General features: G+C 42.0%; 1 protein-coding gene across 4 annotated transcripts in view; it reads right to left on the reverse strand.

Moving 5' to 3' along the window:
* Positions 1 to 15249, reverse strand: part of LOC119650608 (neurexin-1) — a 371754-nt gene that overhangs the window by 155285 nt on the left and 201220 nt on the right. For all 4 annotated transcript variants that reach the window (XM_038053478.1, XM_038053477.1, XM_038053476.1 and 1 more), the window contains one exon: positions 5889 to 6027. In XM_038053478.1, coding sequence (XP_037909406.1) covers positions 5889 to 6027 — 139 coding nt within the window. The remainder of the gene's footprint in view (positions 1 to 5888; positions 6028 to 15249) is intronic.

Here is a 15249-nt window from a genome sequence, read left to right on the forward strand (position 1 = left end):
TTTGCATATCACGATCGCAACGAAGGACAAAGTAACCATCGAGGAACTTTCCGTTGTGTACTCTAGAATGGAGCGAAGATTCAGATCTGCAGATGATGCTATGCATTGCATGAAATCTAAAATCCGGGATCCTGGTTCTGCAGCCATTTTGGTAGTATAAAGAAAAGGCATTAAATGCAACGCTGATTACGGAGATCCTTTCGGAAATTTCGCTTTGCGGCAAGGGATGGAAAAACTGTTAGAATATGGACATCAGTTGTACCATCTCTTCATCAAGGTCGCCTATCATAGCATAGTCAGGGTAAAACTGTACACGGCCATGATTGAATTCGGTATATCGACGAAATTGATAAGACTGACCAGGCTGACCTTGATCAATGAGCGAGGCCAGATAAAAGCAGCAGGATCACTCTCAAGACCATTCAATATAAACAACGGTCCAAGATAAGGGGATGCCCTATCATGTGTCCTCTTTAACCTGGCCCTCGAGAAAGTGATCCGTGATGCTGCGGTAAGTGCAAGAGGTACGATCCTCCACCTCCATCCAACTACTGGCCTATGTTGATGATATCCACATCATGGGAAGAACGATCCAGAACGTACAAACTGTCTTCATCCAGATCGAACAGGCAGAATCACATCAATGAAAGCAAGACGAAATATATGGTGGCAAATTCAGCACCAAAAACCATTAACCAACAACATCATTGCATTGGTCAAACGAGAAGAATAAAGATAGGAGACTAGAACTTTGAGACCGTTGATAATTTCTCTTATGCAGGTCGAAAATCACAACCGAAAACAGCTACGACGATGAAATCCGCGTACGGTTGTTGGCAGCCAACAGAGTCTATTTCAGCTTACAAAGACTGTTCCGCTCGAAATGTCTGACCGTAGGGTCAAAGCTGAGTACCAACATAGGCTTAGGGTGCGAAAGTCTTCAGTTTTGCCTACGATGGATCATTTTAGCTCTAACATGAGATTCCTTTCTGGGTTCTTCGGATTCTGTTCACATTTCTGCTCAGATATTTTAGGGCGGGATCAGCTTCGACCTTTCTGAGTATCTGCGCGTAGGATAGATTGCTCTTACCAGAAGTAGCAATCGCCTCTGGACGAATTCGCAGTGTTGGTTTTCCTTTTGTTTTTTTGTTGGTGAGAAGTTAAGGACTAAAGAATCCATCAACTGTTTTCGTTCGTTTTGAGCTTCGCAACGCTGGCCCAGGTTCCTACATTCGCTACATGATTTCCCCCTTCTGAACTATTAGTGCTGGTTTTCAGAATTGCCTGTGCGCCTTTTTTTTCTCTTAAGCGCCTCCTGGTTATGTAGAGGATCCACCTCTTTTTCGCGTATTCATTTATTTCGCCGTAATTCGATGGCAGTATGTCTGTCTGTTTGTCGGTCACACGCATTTTGCTCGGAAATAGTTATAGCGATTGACACCAAACTTGGTGGAAAGGTGAGAGCTGTGAACGCTCACGTGTACAGTAAGTTACATCATTCTACGTCGAATCTACGGGCGGTCCCCATACATACAAAAGGCGGATGTAATTTTTTTTCACCAAATATAGTCATGTCGGGTATCAAATGAAAGGTCTCGGTTCCGAAGCTGGTCTTAGTATTCACATTTGTTGGAAAGGTGGGGAGTGTGGGGGGTCAAAACTGAAGATTTCTTTCATGGAACCATTTTCAGAAACTACCAGCTGCCACTATAGACGAAAGACTCCGGATCGGCGAGAGGACAACGGGGAGAATGACTGGACACTTGATGAGGATCGATCAGTTTAAGAAATACCGTGAAGTAGAGGTTTAGGAAACACAAGATTTTATCATGAACTTTCAGTGGATTTAATACATTAATTAGTGAACAATTCTGGAGGCCAACGGCGCGGAGTTGAATATGAAATCTGTGATTTGTGTTTTAGGGATCTTCCTTTTGAACTGAGGAGGATACGGTCTCAAGATATTGTGCGTTGTGTGACCTTTATAAGCGTTTTTTTTTCAGGCTGTTTCTCTTCAATTTTAGTGGATTTAACTACGAACAATTTGCGAAATTGACAGCTAAATATAATGGAGATGACCTACTTTACCTTTATTGAGTGAAAAGGGGAGCCTAGAAAACGCCATTTGGAACAACTGATAGTGAACTACTTGCCAATAGCGACGGCTCCTCTTGGAACCATCTAAAAAGTTTGGTAACGAACCAGCGACCGGTCATCGTGTGACATTTTTGAGTAACTAATGTTTTCCTTTGCTACATTCTAGAAAGTTTGTGGGTTCATCTGATCGAGAGGATCAAAAAGACAACATGAGGGACCAAAGTTAGGTACGCAGGGAGATATTCGCGTGACAACGGCATGTCTTGAATCCGAGTGGCACTTTATGTATTTCTTTTGCTTTCTTTCATTCTAACTGGTATGCTATTCGGGTATTATGAATTCATACTGCCATCGTCGGTGTGACTCACATCTCGAATCGTCCCCCCACCCGCCATTTAATAAAAAGCGATTAGAAGGGCACCCGTCTATTTATTCCTGATTTTCTGTTCCTGGCCGGTAAAAAAGGGAAGAAATGTTTTATCAGAGTGTAGAGTAAAGTAGAGATTTTCTCAGAAATCCGACCAGGAGAGGTACTATACTTTCGACTTTATGATGACTCATAATTTATGCTTATTTCGTTACTTCACTTGTCAGTATCATAGAGAGAAAGACGAATTGCAAGCAATACAGTTGCTCTCCCGACTGGAACTTTAAGTGGTTGACATTTAAATTTATTGAACGGGCCAGGCTGCCACCCTTAGGATCGTATCCAATTCAGCTTGAACGACTGTTGTGTATTGTCCCAAGGGAAAAGCCCACTTCTCGTTTTTATTCCAGAGGTAGAGTCCTGCTCCAGAATCCTGTTCTGTTTTTGGGTCATCGGTGTAGAAAAGTCAGTATATCCTGACACATATTCTTTTAGTTCATCCCAGTTTTCTCTTCGTTTCAAGATGACATCATATCTTCTATCAAACAGATGTATGGGGATCCGAGAATCTGGAGACATTGTGAAAACTGGATTCAGTTCCCCCAATGACGTTCCCAATGCTCTGTGCACCCACGTCCATTTTTCCCCATAGATCTAATCGAATTAGTCTATGAGCTACTCTCACTGCAGTGCTTTGAATAAACAAATCCATGTGCTACTAATTGAGTAATGCATTCAGGGCTGCACCGGATGTCCCGCTCATGGCAGCGGTGATACCCGGACACACACTTCTTTACAATGTGGCTAGTTTACAGCGAAAAGTCTATTGTTTCACCTTATCCCACCACACTATCATCTACACCACTAAATGTTTGTTCCTAAGAAGCTTCTTGCATATAATAACTCTCAGATATTTCACTTCTTCGGATATTTGAAGGGTTGCACTCCTCACCTTTGGAAGGCAAAGACCATTCAGTTTCCTCCTTTTTGTAAATAATGCCATTGTGCATTTCCATTTATTGAAAGTCCATGTCTGGGACACCAACTGTCAACCAAATAAACGGCGCGTTGTGTATTTCTACAAACCATTCCGAGATCTCGACCAACAGTCAGAATAAGTTTGCTGTTCACATAGTAGTGAGTTGATCAAATCCACAGAAGTGGCGACAACACACCTCTTTGGGGGCAGCGTTTCGTCACTTCTGTTGTTAGGTAGCGATCAACATCCAGAATGAATGAAGAATGAAAAGAATGAAGAGCAGACTCACAGGACTTTCCACGCTGGAAAGCATGTTAGTTTTCATTTAGAGGGTGCGACCTTAGCGCCTTCTCACAAATGTGACGCTCAACTAGTCTCTCCAGACATTTCAGCCAAAATAATGTTAGATTGATTTGCCTAAGTTCATTAGATTTGAAAAGTCATCTTTCTCTGGCTTTGATAGGAAGATTACCTTCACTTTCTGCTAAGAGGAAGGCATGTAGCCCAGAGCAAGACATCAGCAAGAAATCAGGTTTATGAGTGGAGAGAAAATTGGATAATTCCTGACGTTTCTGACTGCTGATTGCTGAGTTCACATTCAGCAAAACGACCTTAGCAGACATTGTCCGGGGAGACCTGGCAAAGGGAGGAGAGCAACGGTAGGAGTTTCTCCATAGGGGAAGGGAGGATATGGTAGGTGGGGAGGAGAGGGTTTGGTAAATGGGGAGGAAAGAGCTGAGTTGGGTGGCAAGTTGAGAGGTGGACGTGTTGAAGAGGGCCTGGATCTCTGAGTTTAGGTTGAAAGCTGATGGGGAGTAAGTATCATTCCTAGCTGTAGATGCATAGGGCAGAGGTTGGATAATTTTTCAATCTCATGGAATTGGACCGCTTCGAATTTCATCGAAAAGGTAACGAGGAAGACGTACAAAGGCTTTGCGTTTCGACGAAAGGTACTCGTCTCGTATGAGCGGACATTAGTTGTCCCGCTAATTACTAGAGGCTGAACTTTGTCTAGGATCTACGGAGGGGCGCATGTAGAGGTCTAAGGTGTGTCGGCGAGTATGTAGAGAAGGGATGGTTGCCTTCTTTAAGTAGCGCTTTTGCTTATTTATATTTAGCCTGGGACGAGGTGAGCATATGAGTTGAGTGGAAGGAGGTTTTTTAGGGTCAAATTGTTTGAGATAGCTGAGATTAGTTTGTTTCCGCGAACAATGAGGGGAGGGAATTTTTCCTGGTTTATCGCTTTTGAATTAGTGTTCATTGATGTCGATTGAGGTTGAATAATGGAGATGTTTGTTGGGTCTTGATTGGAGCTGATGGAAAACGGTTTTTGAGTCTTCAGAGCGGGTAAACTGGATTGATGAGGGGAGTAGACAGTGCACTGTTGAACCTCAGTGGGGTCGTTTTTTGGTGTGGACTGAACGACAGTTCGTTTTTCTTGGTTCTCATGGGAACCCGGGATCTCCTTAGGAGTCAGTTCTAGTAATTCGCAATTTCGTGAGTTGATGGTTCGTCGTCAGAGATGCCGGTTCGCCATCTTCTTGAGGGCTTTAATGACGTCGTCGGCTTGTTATCTCAACGCAACGACCGCCGTACAACAGCTCTTGATAACCGGGTTCGGTGTTCGATATAGGTTTACCTTCACGAGCAACTCAAAATATTTCGGATGGGCGCCGAGGTCCACAAATCAATTCCCTTGGTAGCTTTCTGCGGCCCTAAGCCATCTCAGGCAATATCTTCCACGTTTTCTTTGTTTATGGTACAATATAATCAATTCTCGTTTGTACAGATTTTCCAAGCTGATCTATCCACTCTAGCTTATTGAGTCCTTAGACCGTTGTTGATGATGAAATGTTCCGAGAGTGACGTTCCTGCTTCTATCTGGCCTCACACTTTGGTCAGAATCAGTCCAGTCGATTTCATTTCTTCTGTCGGTGTAGTCATGTCTACGTATAGCATACCCAATTTAAAAGATATGTTATCGTAGAGAACCATGAAATGGCAGCAGGTTTCATATTTCGGCTGACTAAGACTACTTTGAGGACAAACGGGCTTTTGAATGGAAGCTGTAATGTATGGTATCGTCGGAGGAAAATGGCCCTTGCTTCTCGGTTGTTAAACAATCTTCCAAGCAGTCTAAGATATTTCTACTTTCGACTTAATTTATTTTTTATTGAATTAAGGTGTATAGGAATTCCGGAGGCCACTAGGGGGAGTTCTTCTGATCTACTGAAGGGTTTTCGCAATCCGCATGATTTGCTTATCAGAATACATTATTGTAATTGGCGAGACGGGCAAGAAATATTATGCCACCTTGTTCCTAACTTCTAATTTTATGTCACGGAAATTTGTCCCCCCATTCAAAATCTTACTCAAAAGTTCTCAATGCAAATTTCAAACTTCCTAGTTTTTAAATGTTTGTATGTACAAGAGAAATCTACTTACCTTTTTCACAGTAGGGTCCCTCGTATTCCAAATTACGGCATTCGCATAAAGGACCTGAATCTGTTGATATGCAAATTCCGCCATGCTGACAAGGGTCATGTCTTTCACATGCATCGGTCATATTACCGCCACGAAGACCCTGCAAAGAAAATATATGTTATCACCGAAGTCCTAAGAAGTCAAAGGAAAATTCAGGACAATTACAATAAAAGTAACTTCTCGGAAACTTAGTCTAGAACTTTTCTATAAAACCCCGGCCATTCTAGTGACGTGAACTCTTGTGCGAGCGTTGACTTCATGCGGTCGCTGGCAACCACATGAGGAAATTAAGCAAAGAATGGCAAGTGTGGCAAAGTAGGACACATACTCAAAACACAATAGACGGCACGAAATATAACAAATGACAAAAGTGTCTGCTAATTAAGTCCTTATTTACTAGAAATACAAATGAAAACACTGAAAAATACTAAGCAACACCAGCACGGAAGCATAATAGTTGCAAGCGTGAGTTTCCTACTCTCCTCCGTGGCAAAGAAAACATCGAACATTAAAATTTCCACTGTTCCTCTCATGTTCTTCGACACAACACGGAAATGTATGTCAGAAGTTGTTCCTTTATGGTCGAGCAAGAAAATTTTTCCGGTTTTTCCGAGAACAAGTATGATAATGTGATACGACACGGTTTATATAGTTTAAGTGTCGCGTTTCCTCCTTTTGTTCGTGGTGCATTCCTGGTGCCTTACTATAACTTTTAACCCTTGGCTAAAGAGGAATTATATTATTATCTTCTAGGATTTTTGCATAAGTACGGGAAGTTATGTCTTTGAAACTGTTTCGTTCATTAAACTTTTCGCCGTGTTATTCCAAGAGGAGGGGGTATATTTCGGGTGTAGATTTTCGGTATAAATTGAGCGTTGATAAGGGATTTCTTGAGAACTTCACATACAGTTGAGTACTTCACTTGCAATTGATTTTCTGGCAATGGACAAATACCTGTGCAAACCAATAAATCGACGATTACTATGTATTAATTAGGGCCGTAGATGGGAAGCTTGGCTCTGATTGGCTTTACCCATTTCGTGGTGTATCCTTATTTCAGGCCGGCGATGAAATTCCGGACTTGACGGAAATCATTCCTTTCTCCAATCACACCTGTAATTAATCCATTCGCTGAAGTGACATGGTGCGATCAGTAGTTCGGAGTAGGCTTGGACATGTGCAACGAAACCGACGATTTAACGGGCTTCAAGAACAATGTAACTTATGATTTGAGCGCCCATGTTAACGGGGGTGTTGTTCGAGGTTTAGTTAACGTGGCAACGGAAGTGGTTTCGCATTAAGGGTGAACCACAGTGGTGGTCATTCCAAAAAAATAATTTTCAGCCCCAAATAAGTAGGAGGATGTGGAATTCATTTTCACTTGGGAAAGTCGTTATTTAGTCGATGACCCTGAATGGTTGACCCCATTAAATAAATGAGTTAACTCAACAGGTTGACTTTTAGTGAAATTTGATTCCTATAATTTGGACAATGATTATTTTATGTGAACTATCTGAAATATGAAGTGCGTATTCCACATTTAAATCAAACTAGATGATTGAAATCTGGGGTGCACCGCCATTTCCTGGCTGATAATATCATTTGATGACTTTAATGCTTACCTTCGAAAATCGGGTGAATGACAAAGAGTAGAGGAACATTGCTTGGGGTAGGAAATGACAAGGATAATTTCTTAGTTCAATTCTCATTTTGAAACAAACTAATTCCATCGAATGTCCATATGTATATTTAACAAGGTAAAATCCAGAAGCTCGACGCTTTTGGTATAAAACGTTGTATTTCTTATGTAAGAATATTTTAGTGGATATTAGTCTTATTTGTGCCTAATTGTAACATATATACATATATTGTGTAGAATTATTCACTTTAATGTAATACAGACATATAAAATCTTAGATTACAGTGAATTACACAAAAGGGGAAACTTTGACTTTTTTGGGGTCATAAATCTTAGAAAGATACGTCCTTTGCAGCTCCGTCGAGTGAACCTCGGAATTGGAGTAGGCAAGTGTGGGATTTCAATACACTGAAAACAAGCCCTGGCGTTTCTCAGCTCCAATCGCGTGAGACCCCCATTTAAGTATTACTTTCTGGGGTGGGTTCGTCTTTACGCACTGTTGCAACTACTGCAATATCGATTGCGGAGAAAACCGTAAGCCAGTTCTTCTTCGAGCACAACATCTCCCAACTATATTCTGTGGGCTCGCGCTCCTGACCAGCGCTTGGTTCAGATTCCTCCTTTCCACTCCGAACTTTGGGAATACTACATATTCTCCATTCATGGATATACCATCGAGGTCAATTCGGTGAACTATCCAACCCGAAACGATGTAGATACTGCCTGTAGCTCCCACCGTGTTATCAAGTAGTAGTTGTTCCCCTCATGTGTCCGCTCAAGTCACACCCTAATGTTGGGAATGGACCTTGTGTTCTCCTCCGTTGTTACAGAACATGTGACTCTCTGTGGGCCCTCCATATATCTTGCATGGCACAGACCATTCATTTCTTATGCCAGAACGTCTACTGGGATCACTTCCGACACCACCAGGACTGCCCCATCTAATCTCGTTCTAACAACTCCGTGAACCTTCAGAGCCGTCAGCTCTTTTTTGATACACATACTCTAAGTATACCCTAAAGCTCAGTTTGGGATCAATCATCACTCTAAACTACCTCTAAACTAACTCCGACGACCGTATATCTATCGACTTCCACTCACACAGTGTTTCCCTTTCTATGGTTCGTTCTTAAGATCGCTTCATTATTCTCATTCGTCAAGGTCATCTCGACTTTTTACAGCTGTTACCGTCGCGTAGTTCTCCACATCCTCTGGGTGCTTTGCTGCAGCAACCTTAGCGAGGTCATCCGGATAGCCGACAATCGAAGCTCTTCTAGGGTGGAAAGGTTAAATACCCCATTCTACATGACATTCTACAGCAAGGAATCAAATACTAAGTTCTGTGAATCCCCCGTTGTGACAATGTACTATTTGGGTCCTTATAAGTCTCTCACAAAAAAGAATCCTCTCTGAGGGGCAATTTTCGACCAGGCTTGCTAAATATCCGAGAACACTTACGAGAGATAACGCCTCTTTAATTCGATTTTAGTTTTCAAAGTTGAATGCGTTTTTAACATCCAATGCCAACAAGGCATCCAACATGCTTATTACATCCATAGTACAGTGGACGTGTTGAAAACCATACATTTTCCCCATTCTATCCAACAGAAAGATCGGGCGAGATGATCCAGGATCTTTAGGTGTTTTACTGGTTTTAGGAAGCAACACTAATTTTTGTTTTTTTCTCCGAGAGGAGAATATTCATTCTTTAAGCCACGCCTAGAAGCAAAGAGGTCGGGCCTAGTCTTCACTTCCAGCTTCAAAACTCTATTGAAGGTGCCATCCAAACCTGGGAGCTTGCTGTTACCGATCTTATCATATATTACCCGCAACTCTTTTGCAGTTATTGAAGGTATTACCCACTCGGTAAACTGGACCCATATGTGCCTTTTACCGTTTTCGTGGGAGGAGGAATCGGTAGGTGACTTGGAGAACAATATTCATAGCCTTTTTATTACCATCCTGCAGACCAACCCCTCCTCCCCCCCCCCTCCCCTCCATTGGGTTTAAATCGGCACGTTCGCACAATTGTTTGAAGCAGTTCTTTTTACTCCTCTGAATGGTTTCTTTTAAGCAGCTACGCAATTGTCTGTGTGTCTCCTCCCGTTCATCGCTGTTCTCTTATTAACCTTATTTGGGAAGTCTAGACATCATAAAGAGGCACTTTATATGCTGAAATATCATTTATAGCACTGGCGCCGAATTTTTTCTTAATCTCCTTGAAGCGGCAGCCGATTGCACTCATTCCAGTAAGAGGCGAATAATGGCTTTGGACGACGGGTTGAAGGGCCTCTTCCGAACGAGGCCGACGACTTGCATATCACCTGAAAAAGAGCTTTTTATGGCGGCCCAATGCTTATCGATATTTTCAGGTAGCTTACTCAGTATATTTGCCGTCCGATCAGCAAGATAGCTCACCCACTGTCGCGCAACAGCTGGATCATATAAGCGGCCGATGTTGAACTTAGGGGTTCGAAAATTCCCAACCCCGCGAGAAGTGGCGAACGCAACACGCAAGCAAACATCAAATGGTGACCCCTTTCGGGGCCGATATCTCCTGCATATATTGCTGATCCCGAAGTGGTCGACCTGATTGCTGATACTATGTCGGTCATTTGAAACCCATTATGGCAGGTTCTGTGCTCTAACAATGTGCCACCAATGACGAATCGGTGCTAACTGCAGAAATCCAAAAACCTCCCACCATTAGCCCTACGGTAGTTAAAGCCGTGTTCTCCATCACATGTTCGAGCCAATTGCTTGGAGAAAGCATCCTTCTCTGCCGCATCGGAAGTCGCCAGTGCAAAGCACTGCACGATTATCGCGCTCCTTAACCTGAAACAGAATCTGGCAGTCAGAAGCAATTCGACACCGGAATCGCCTTCCATAGTACAGAAGCATATATGCCGCATATGGAAGAGGAGTGATCTTCAGAGTTTTACCATCTTACCTCGCTTAAGCCCAAAATGTCCAGCTTGGAATTCCTGCTCAAGTTTGAAAAAGCAAGTATTCTGAGGACCCTCGATACAGTTGTCGACGAGTGTTCGCATATTGCAGAAACCAACCAAAGTCCGTTTTCGATAGCCAAAGGTCGTTGCCGTGGGGTCAGTCCCTATTAGAGATGTTGTTGGCGTTTCGATAGCAATAAAGTTATGAAATTTCCAGGTTTCTTGCCCGCAAATTTGTATTCCTTTTCAGTTGTCTTGTTCGTTAAGCAGGGAAGACCTTGAGTGTATTCTTAAGCCCCAACTCGCAGGTTACCGTGGCATCTAATGATTCAATTTATTTAGATTTGGAGGAGGTGTTCAAATGAAATACGACCTTACCGACAACGCCAGCAACAAAATCGCAGAGAGATGAGTTGAAAGCAAATCCGTGGACGACAAAGTTGTAATAATATCAGCTGCATTTGTCCAAGAAGGGCAGCAGCAGAAGGTACTTCAAAACCAAGAAAAAGAACCCATTCAGGAAAAACTCCTGCTAACGTAAAGGCCGTAAAAGATAAAGCGCAGTAAAAGGGAGTAATTGCCGGGGCTTGTAAAGATCAGACCATTGTTCCGCAGCTGTTACCCTTCACCTAGCGTACGACGGAAATGGTTGAGCTGTCTGAGTTGATGAAGGACAAGCTGAATGTATATAAAGCCATAAAAAATATGGCGAGGGTGATTAGCGTCCTCTAGTCCAGATCGCAGGAGGTAGGAATAAATGTCAATCAGAAGACGACATTCGAAGAGAATACCGCAATGCGCACCCAAAAGCATGGGACCAATATACAGGGTAAAGATCTTGATGAAGTGGCATCGAAGGGAGAAATCTGTATTGCCTTCAGGAAATAATTCAAGTTGGAAGAACTTGCCGAGATTTTATAGTGAGTTCGCAAAGCCTGGCCACAAGTAAGACAAAGCAAAGAGGTCGAAAAGTTCCAACCTTATGGGGACCGCCGTTTGAAAGAGCAGCTCACATCAACGAGGTGTTTCAAATGCCTTTTATTTGAACACTTCAGAAAGCATGCACTAGCGGCATTGGTCGATCTCACCAATTTTAAGAAGACCTGGAAAAAAAGGACATATTTCCAAAGACTGCATTAGGGATTCCATATGCCTACTGTGCAAAGGAAAGAAAGGAAAGGGTACAGGATAACAGACGTATTGCACCAAGTTTCAAATGCTCGAGATTTAGAAAGGCAATCATTGCAATGAGCAAATGAAGTTAATTCAAATACCCAGACCTTAATAATTGCAGGGTCGCAAAGCATTTGCTAGGTTTGAGTCAAAGGTGGAAGTTGCCAGTAATCGATACTGAAATCCTGACGGTAATGTATGGATCAGAGATTAGACTGATGGAACAGCGATACGGGCGCATGGTCACTAAGCCACACAATGTAGCATGAGGAAATCCAGTGAGTTTGTGGGGTTGGAGATAGGTGGTGTGCGTGTATGCAGTTACTATTACCCACCAAGCCTGACACAGTCTGAATTCGAAGAAATGCTTGACAATTTTCGTTTTTGGCGCGAGAAAGATGATTGCCCGAGTGCTTTCTTTTTTGGGAGTAGGGTAGGTACGTCGTCGAATTATCACCGAAACATCTCCGTCATGAGAGAACTAGGCTTTAACCGTTTGACATATTACTTCAGCCTAACCCTAACGCTCCCCTTTGGAAGCCTTCAAATCAGTAAATTCAGACTTCTTAGTTCAGAAGCCCCTTGCCATCCGGTCCCTCTGCCAATCGAGATTTTTAGAGAGCACATATTATCTGGACTAGAAACGAAACCCTTCTCCTCCAGTAACTCCTTGACCGTTTCCCAGAACGTACTCTTGCTTCGGGCCTAGTTCGACAACGACTGCGCCACCCTTCGTTTTTCGTATGGAAGACACTTCTGCTCCGTTGCCTTCGGGTTTGATTCTGTGGACAGTTTTACTAAGGGCTTCCACAAACATCTTGCTTTCCGTTGGCTTAATGAACAAAACCGACGGTCTTGTGCTTCTTCCTTTCCTCGTGTTTTCTGTTACAGGATTTTGGTTTGTAGCCTTCTTATTTGGACAGACGAGGCTTGGCAGCCTTGTCAGTTGTTTCCTTTTATCTTTCTCCGCCTTCTTTTTTGGACCCTGGAAACTACTTGGATAAAATCTCCTTCATGCACGTCTTCCTTATTCCGATTTTTCCCCAGTTCACTCTGCAATGGGCGTGCTTAGATTTGGGAGGTGGTGAACAGGGTTAGCACGGTGGTGAGTTACATTGACTACATAGTACTGGGTGTGGTAGTAATTCATTTCGAAGATGCTGAGTTGTGCTTATGTGAAACAATCGGTATCGTTAAGGATTGGTTGGGTAGCGCGGAGCTGGCAGTTGAAGAGGATAAATTTTCCAAATTGCGAAGGTGTTCCTCAGTGCATGTATTCTTCTATTGCCCGAGGTTTGTAGAAGAAAAGAGAAACTTGGGAAGACCTCTAAATGAAATGCTATCTCTTGAAAATCCGCCTGGAGGATGGTAGTATAATTGATTGTGCCATTAACTCCACGATCCCCATGATCCAGGGTAATTTGCGGACTGTGGAAAAGGTCAGGAAGGCGAATAGAAGAAAGGTGTCCTAGCCAAAGTAAGCTATCTCCGTTCCGTGATATAACAGTATTACGGTTAAAGGGAGCAGGGGGAATCGAGGTGGCCTTAGTGGCTAGAAGCCCCACACATTTGCGTGTCCAGATCGGTATTCATTGAGTATTTGTTTTACATAAAAATTTAAAAATGGAGAGATGTCTGATGGCAAATCACTCCGCAAGATTAATCGATCAATCAATTAAATTTTATTGGAATGTTCAGAATGTAATTTAAATTTCGAAACTATTCTAAAGTTTGTATTTATCGATTCCCAAAATATGTGCAATATTATCAGACGTTCAGTGAAATTATGGAATTATTCATTTACAATATACACAGCAATGCACAAGAAACTTCAAAGGAAGAGAACATTCCAAAAATTAGAAATTCCCTAACTAATTTCCAAGATTTCAGAATCTATTCTGCATACTCACATCTATCCGAGGACGTATTGAGAAAAGTAATCTTAGGTACCCAGAATTTGCCTATAAATTCCGCAAAACTTTTCTCAACTTCTAAGGACCATTTTACAAGAACTATTTCTCCAACGGAGCTTTTCAAGAACAAGTACGTGATGTAATTTTAAAATATACGACGCAGTGCAGGAATCGCCATCAATTTCTCAGCAATATACATAACATATTACTACTCGCTGGGTACTTGTAAAAATAGGACAACACTTAAAAAGTAGAGATGTGACGTATCTCAAGAGCTTATGTGCACGAGGATGTTAGTGTACGTATACAAAATCGATCCTTGCGTTAAATTTAGCCCATCCGAAATGCGTTCTTCACACTCACATTCCATTTTATGTACAGGAAACATACATATAAGGACACAATATGTGTAATCGAATCCCGCCACCCCAATTCTAAACCTACATTGTAAATAGGAAATCTTGTAGCCATAGGAAAATATCTGAATATTTTCCTTGAAGCTGTGCCCCAATACTAGGATGTCTGGCATCAGCTGTGAGAGATCGATGAATGAATTGGACGTGGGCTTGAAAGAAAGTGAATGTCTCCTACGATTAAATATGTCGAACAGTCTGTTTTGTTGTTAAATCCTTTCGAAAATATTCAAGTGCTATCAAGATGACATGTTCCTAAGAATCCCGTCTCCGTTCCTCGCTTTTCCCTACTTTGCAAGGCTCCATTTTCCTACATTACGGATACGAGCAGCAAATTGTATTTCGACGGAAAGGAATGTCTAAATGAGACCCAATAAACATTGTTAAATTGTAAACTTCCGGGAGATGGAAATAAAATGGCATTCAGCCCATAAGACAAGGCAATAAGGCAGTTCAGCTGCTTTTATTTGAGGCATCAGTGGTTTTGATTTTATGACAAGCATGCACGGATCTTCAAATCGATAACAATGGGGAGTTGTTTGAAAGTCCTTATTCAGTAGGAAGTGCTTATATTCTCGTGTACTCGTATGTAGATGATAAGGAAAATGGTTTAGATTGTAACGTACTCGTACATATTTTTCAATTTCATACCCACCCCCCTCTCTTCTCAAGGACTACTCCAACATGAATCGCCTACATTCAGTTGAATACATGTGTCTTAAAAAAATGTAGAGGACATAATTAAAAGCAAAATTCCACGATGATATTACCCTGAAGAATCAAAACCGTTTAAAAATTAATTCCTCTTTTTCTTCGCTTTATCTTTTGCCTACGCATCCTTACAAGTTCCCAGAAACTCAACCTTTCCCTTTATGAATGAACTTTTCAACTGAACGCTTCACCTTCAATTTCTGCAGAGTCGAATGGTTTAGGGTAGAGGGAGTGGAGAAATTTTACAAATTAATTTTGAAATTTCAGTTTTTTTCCTTTTAATGGAGATAACGCGACCCCCACGCATGATTGACGGCCGTATATCTGTGGGTAGATCACCGCGTTATTGATATTTAACGTAGCTTGTCTACGAAATGCCAAAGTTGTTCACCTTTTCATAAACGAGCGAGCTTCCTATGTGTATGCATGTGAAAAACGTAGAAATAATTGATGGTGATTTTGCATAGAAAATTTGACTAAAAGGTTATTTGTTATTTCAAGGATGGCGGCTGAATATTTTATGCT

Source organism: Hermetia illucens, chromosome 3, assembly GCF_905115235.1.
Source record: "Hermetia illucens chromosome 3, iHerIll2.2.curated.20191125, whole genome shotgun sequence".
Taxonomy (NCBI): Eukaryota; Metazoa; Arthropoda; class Insecta; order Diptera; family Stratiomyidae; genus Hermetia; species Hermetia illucens.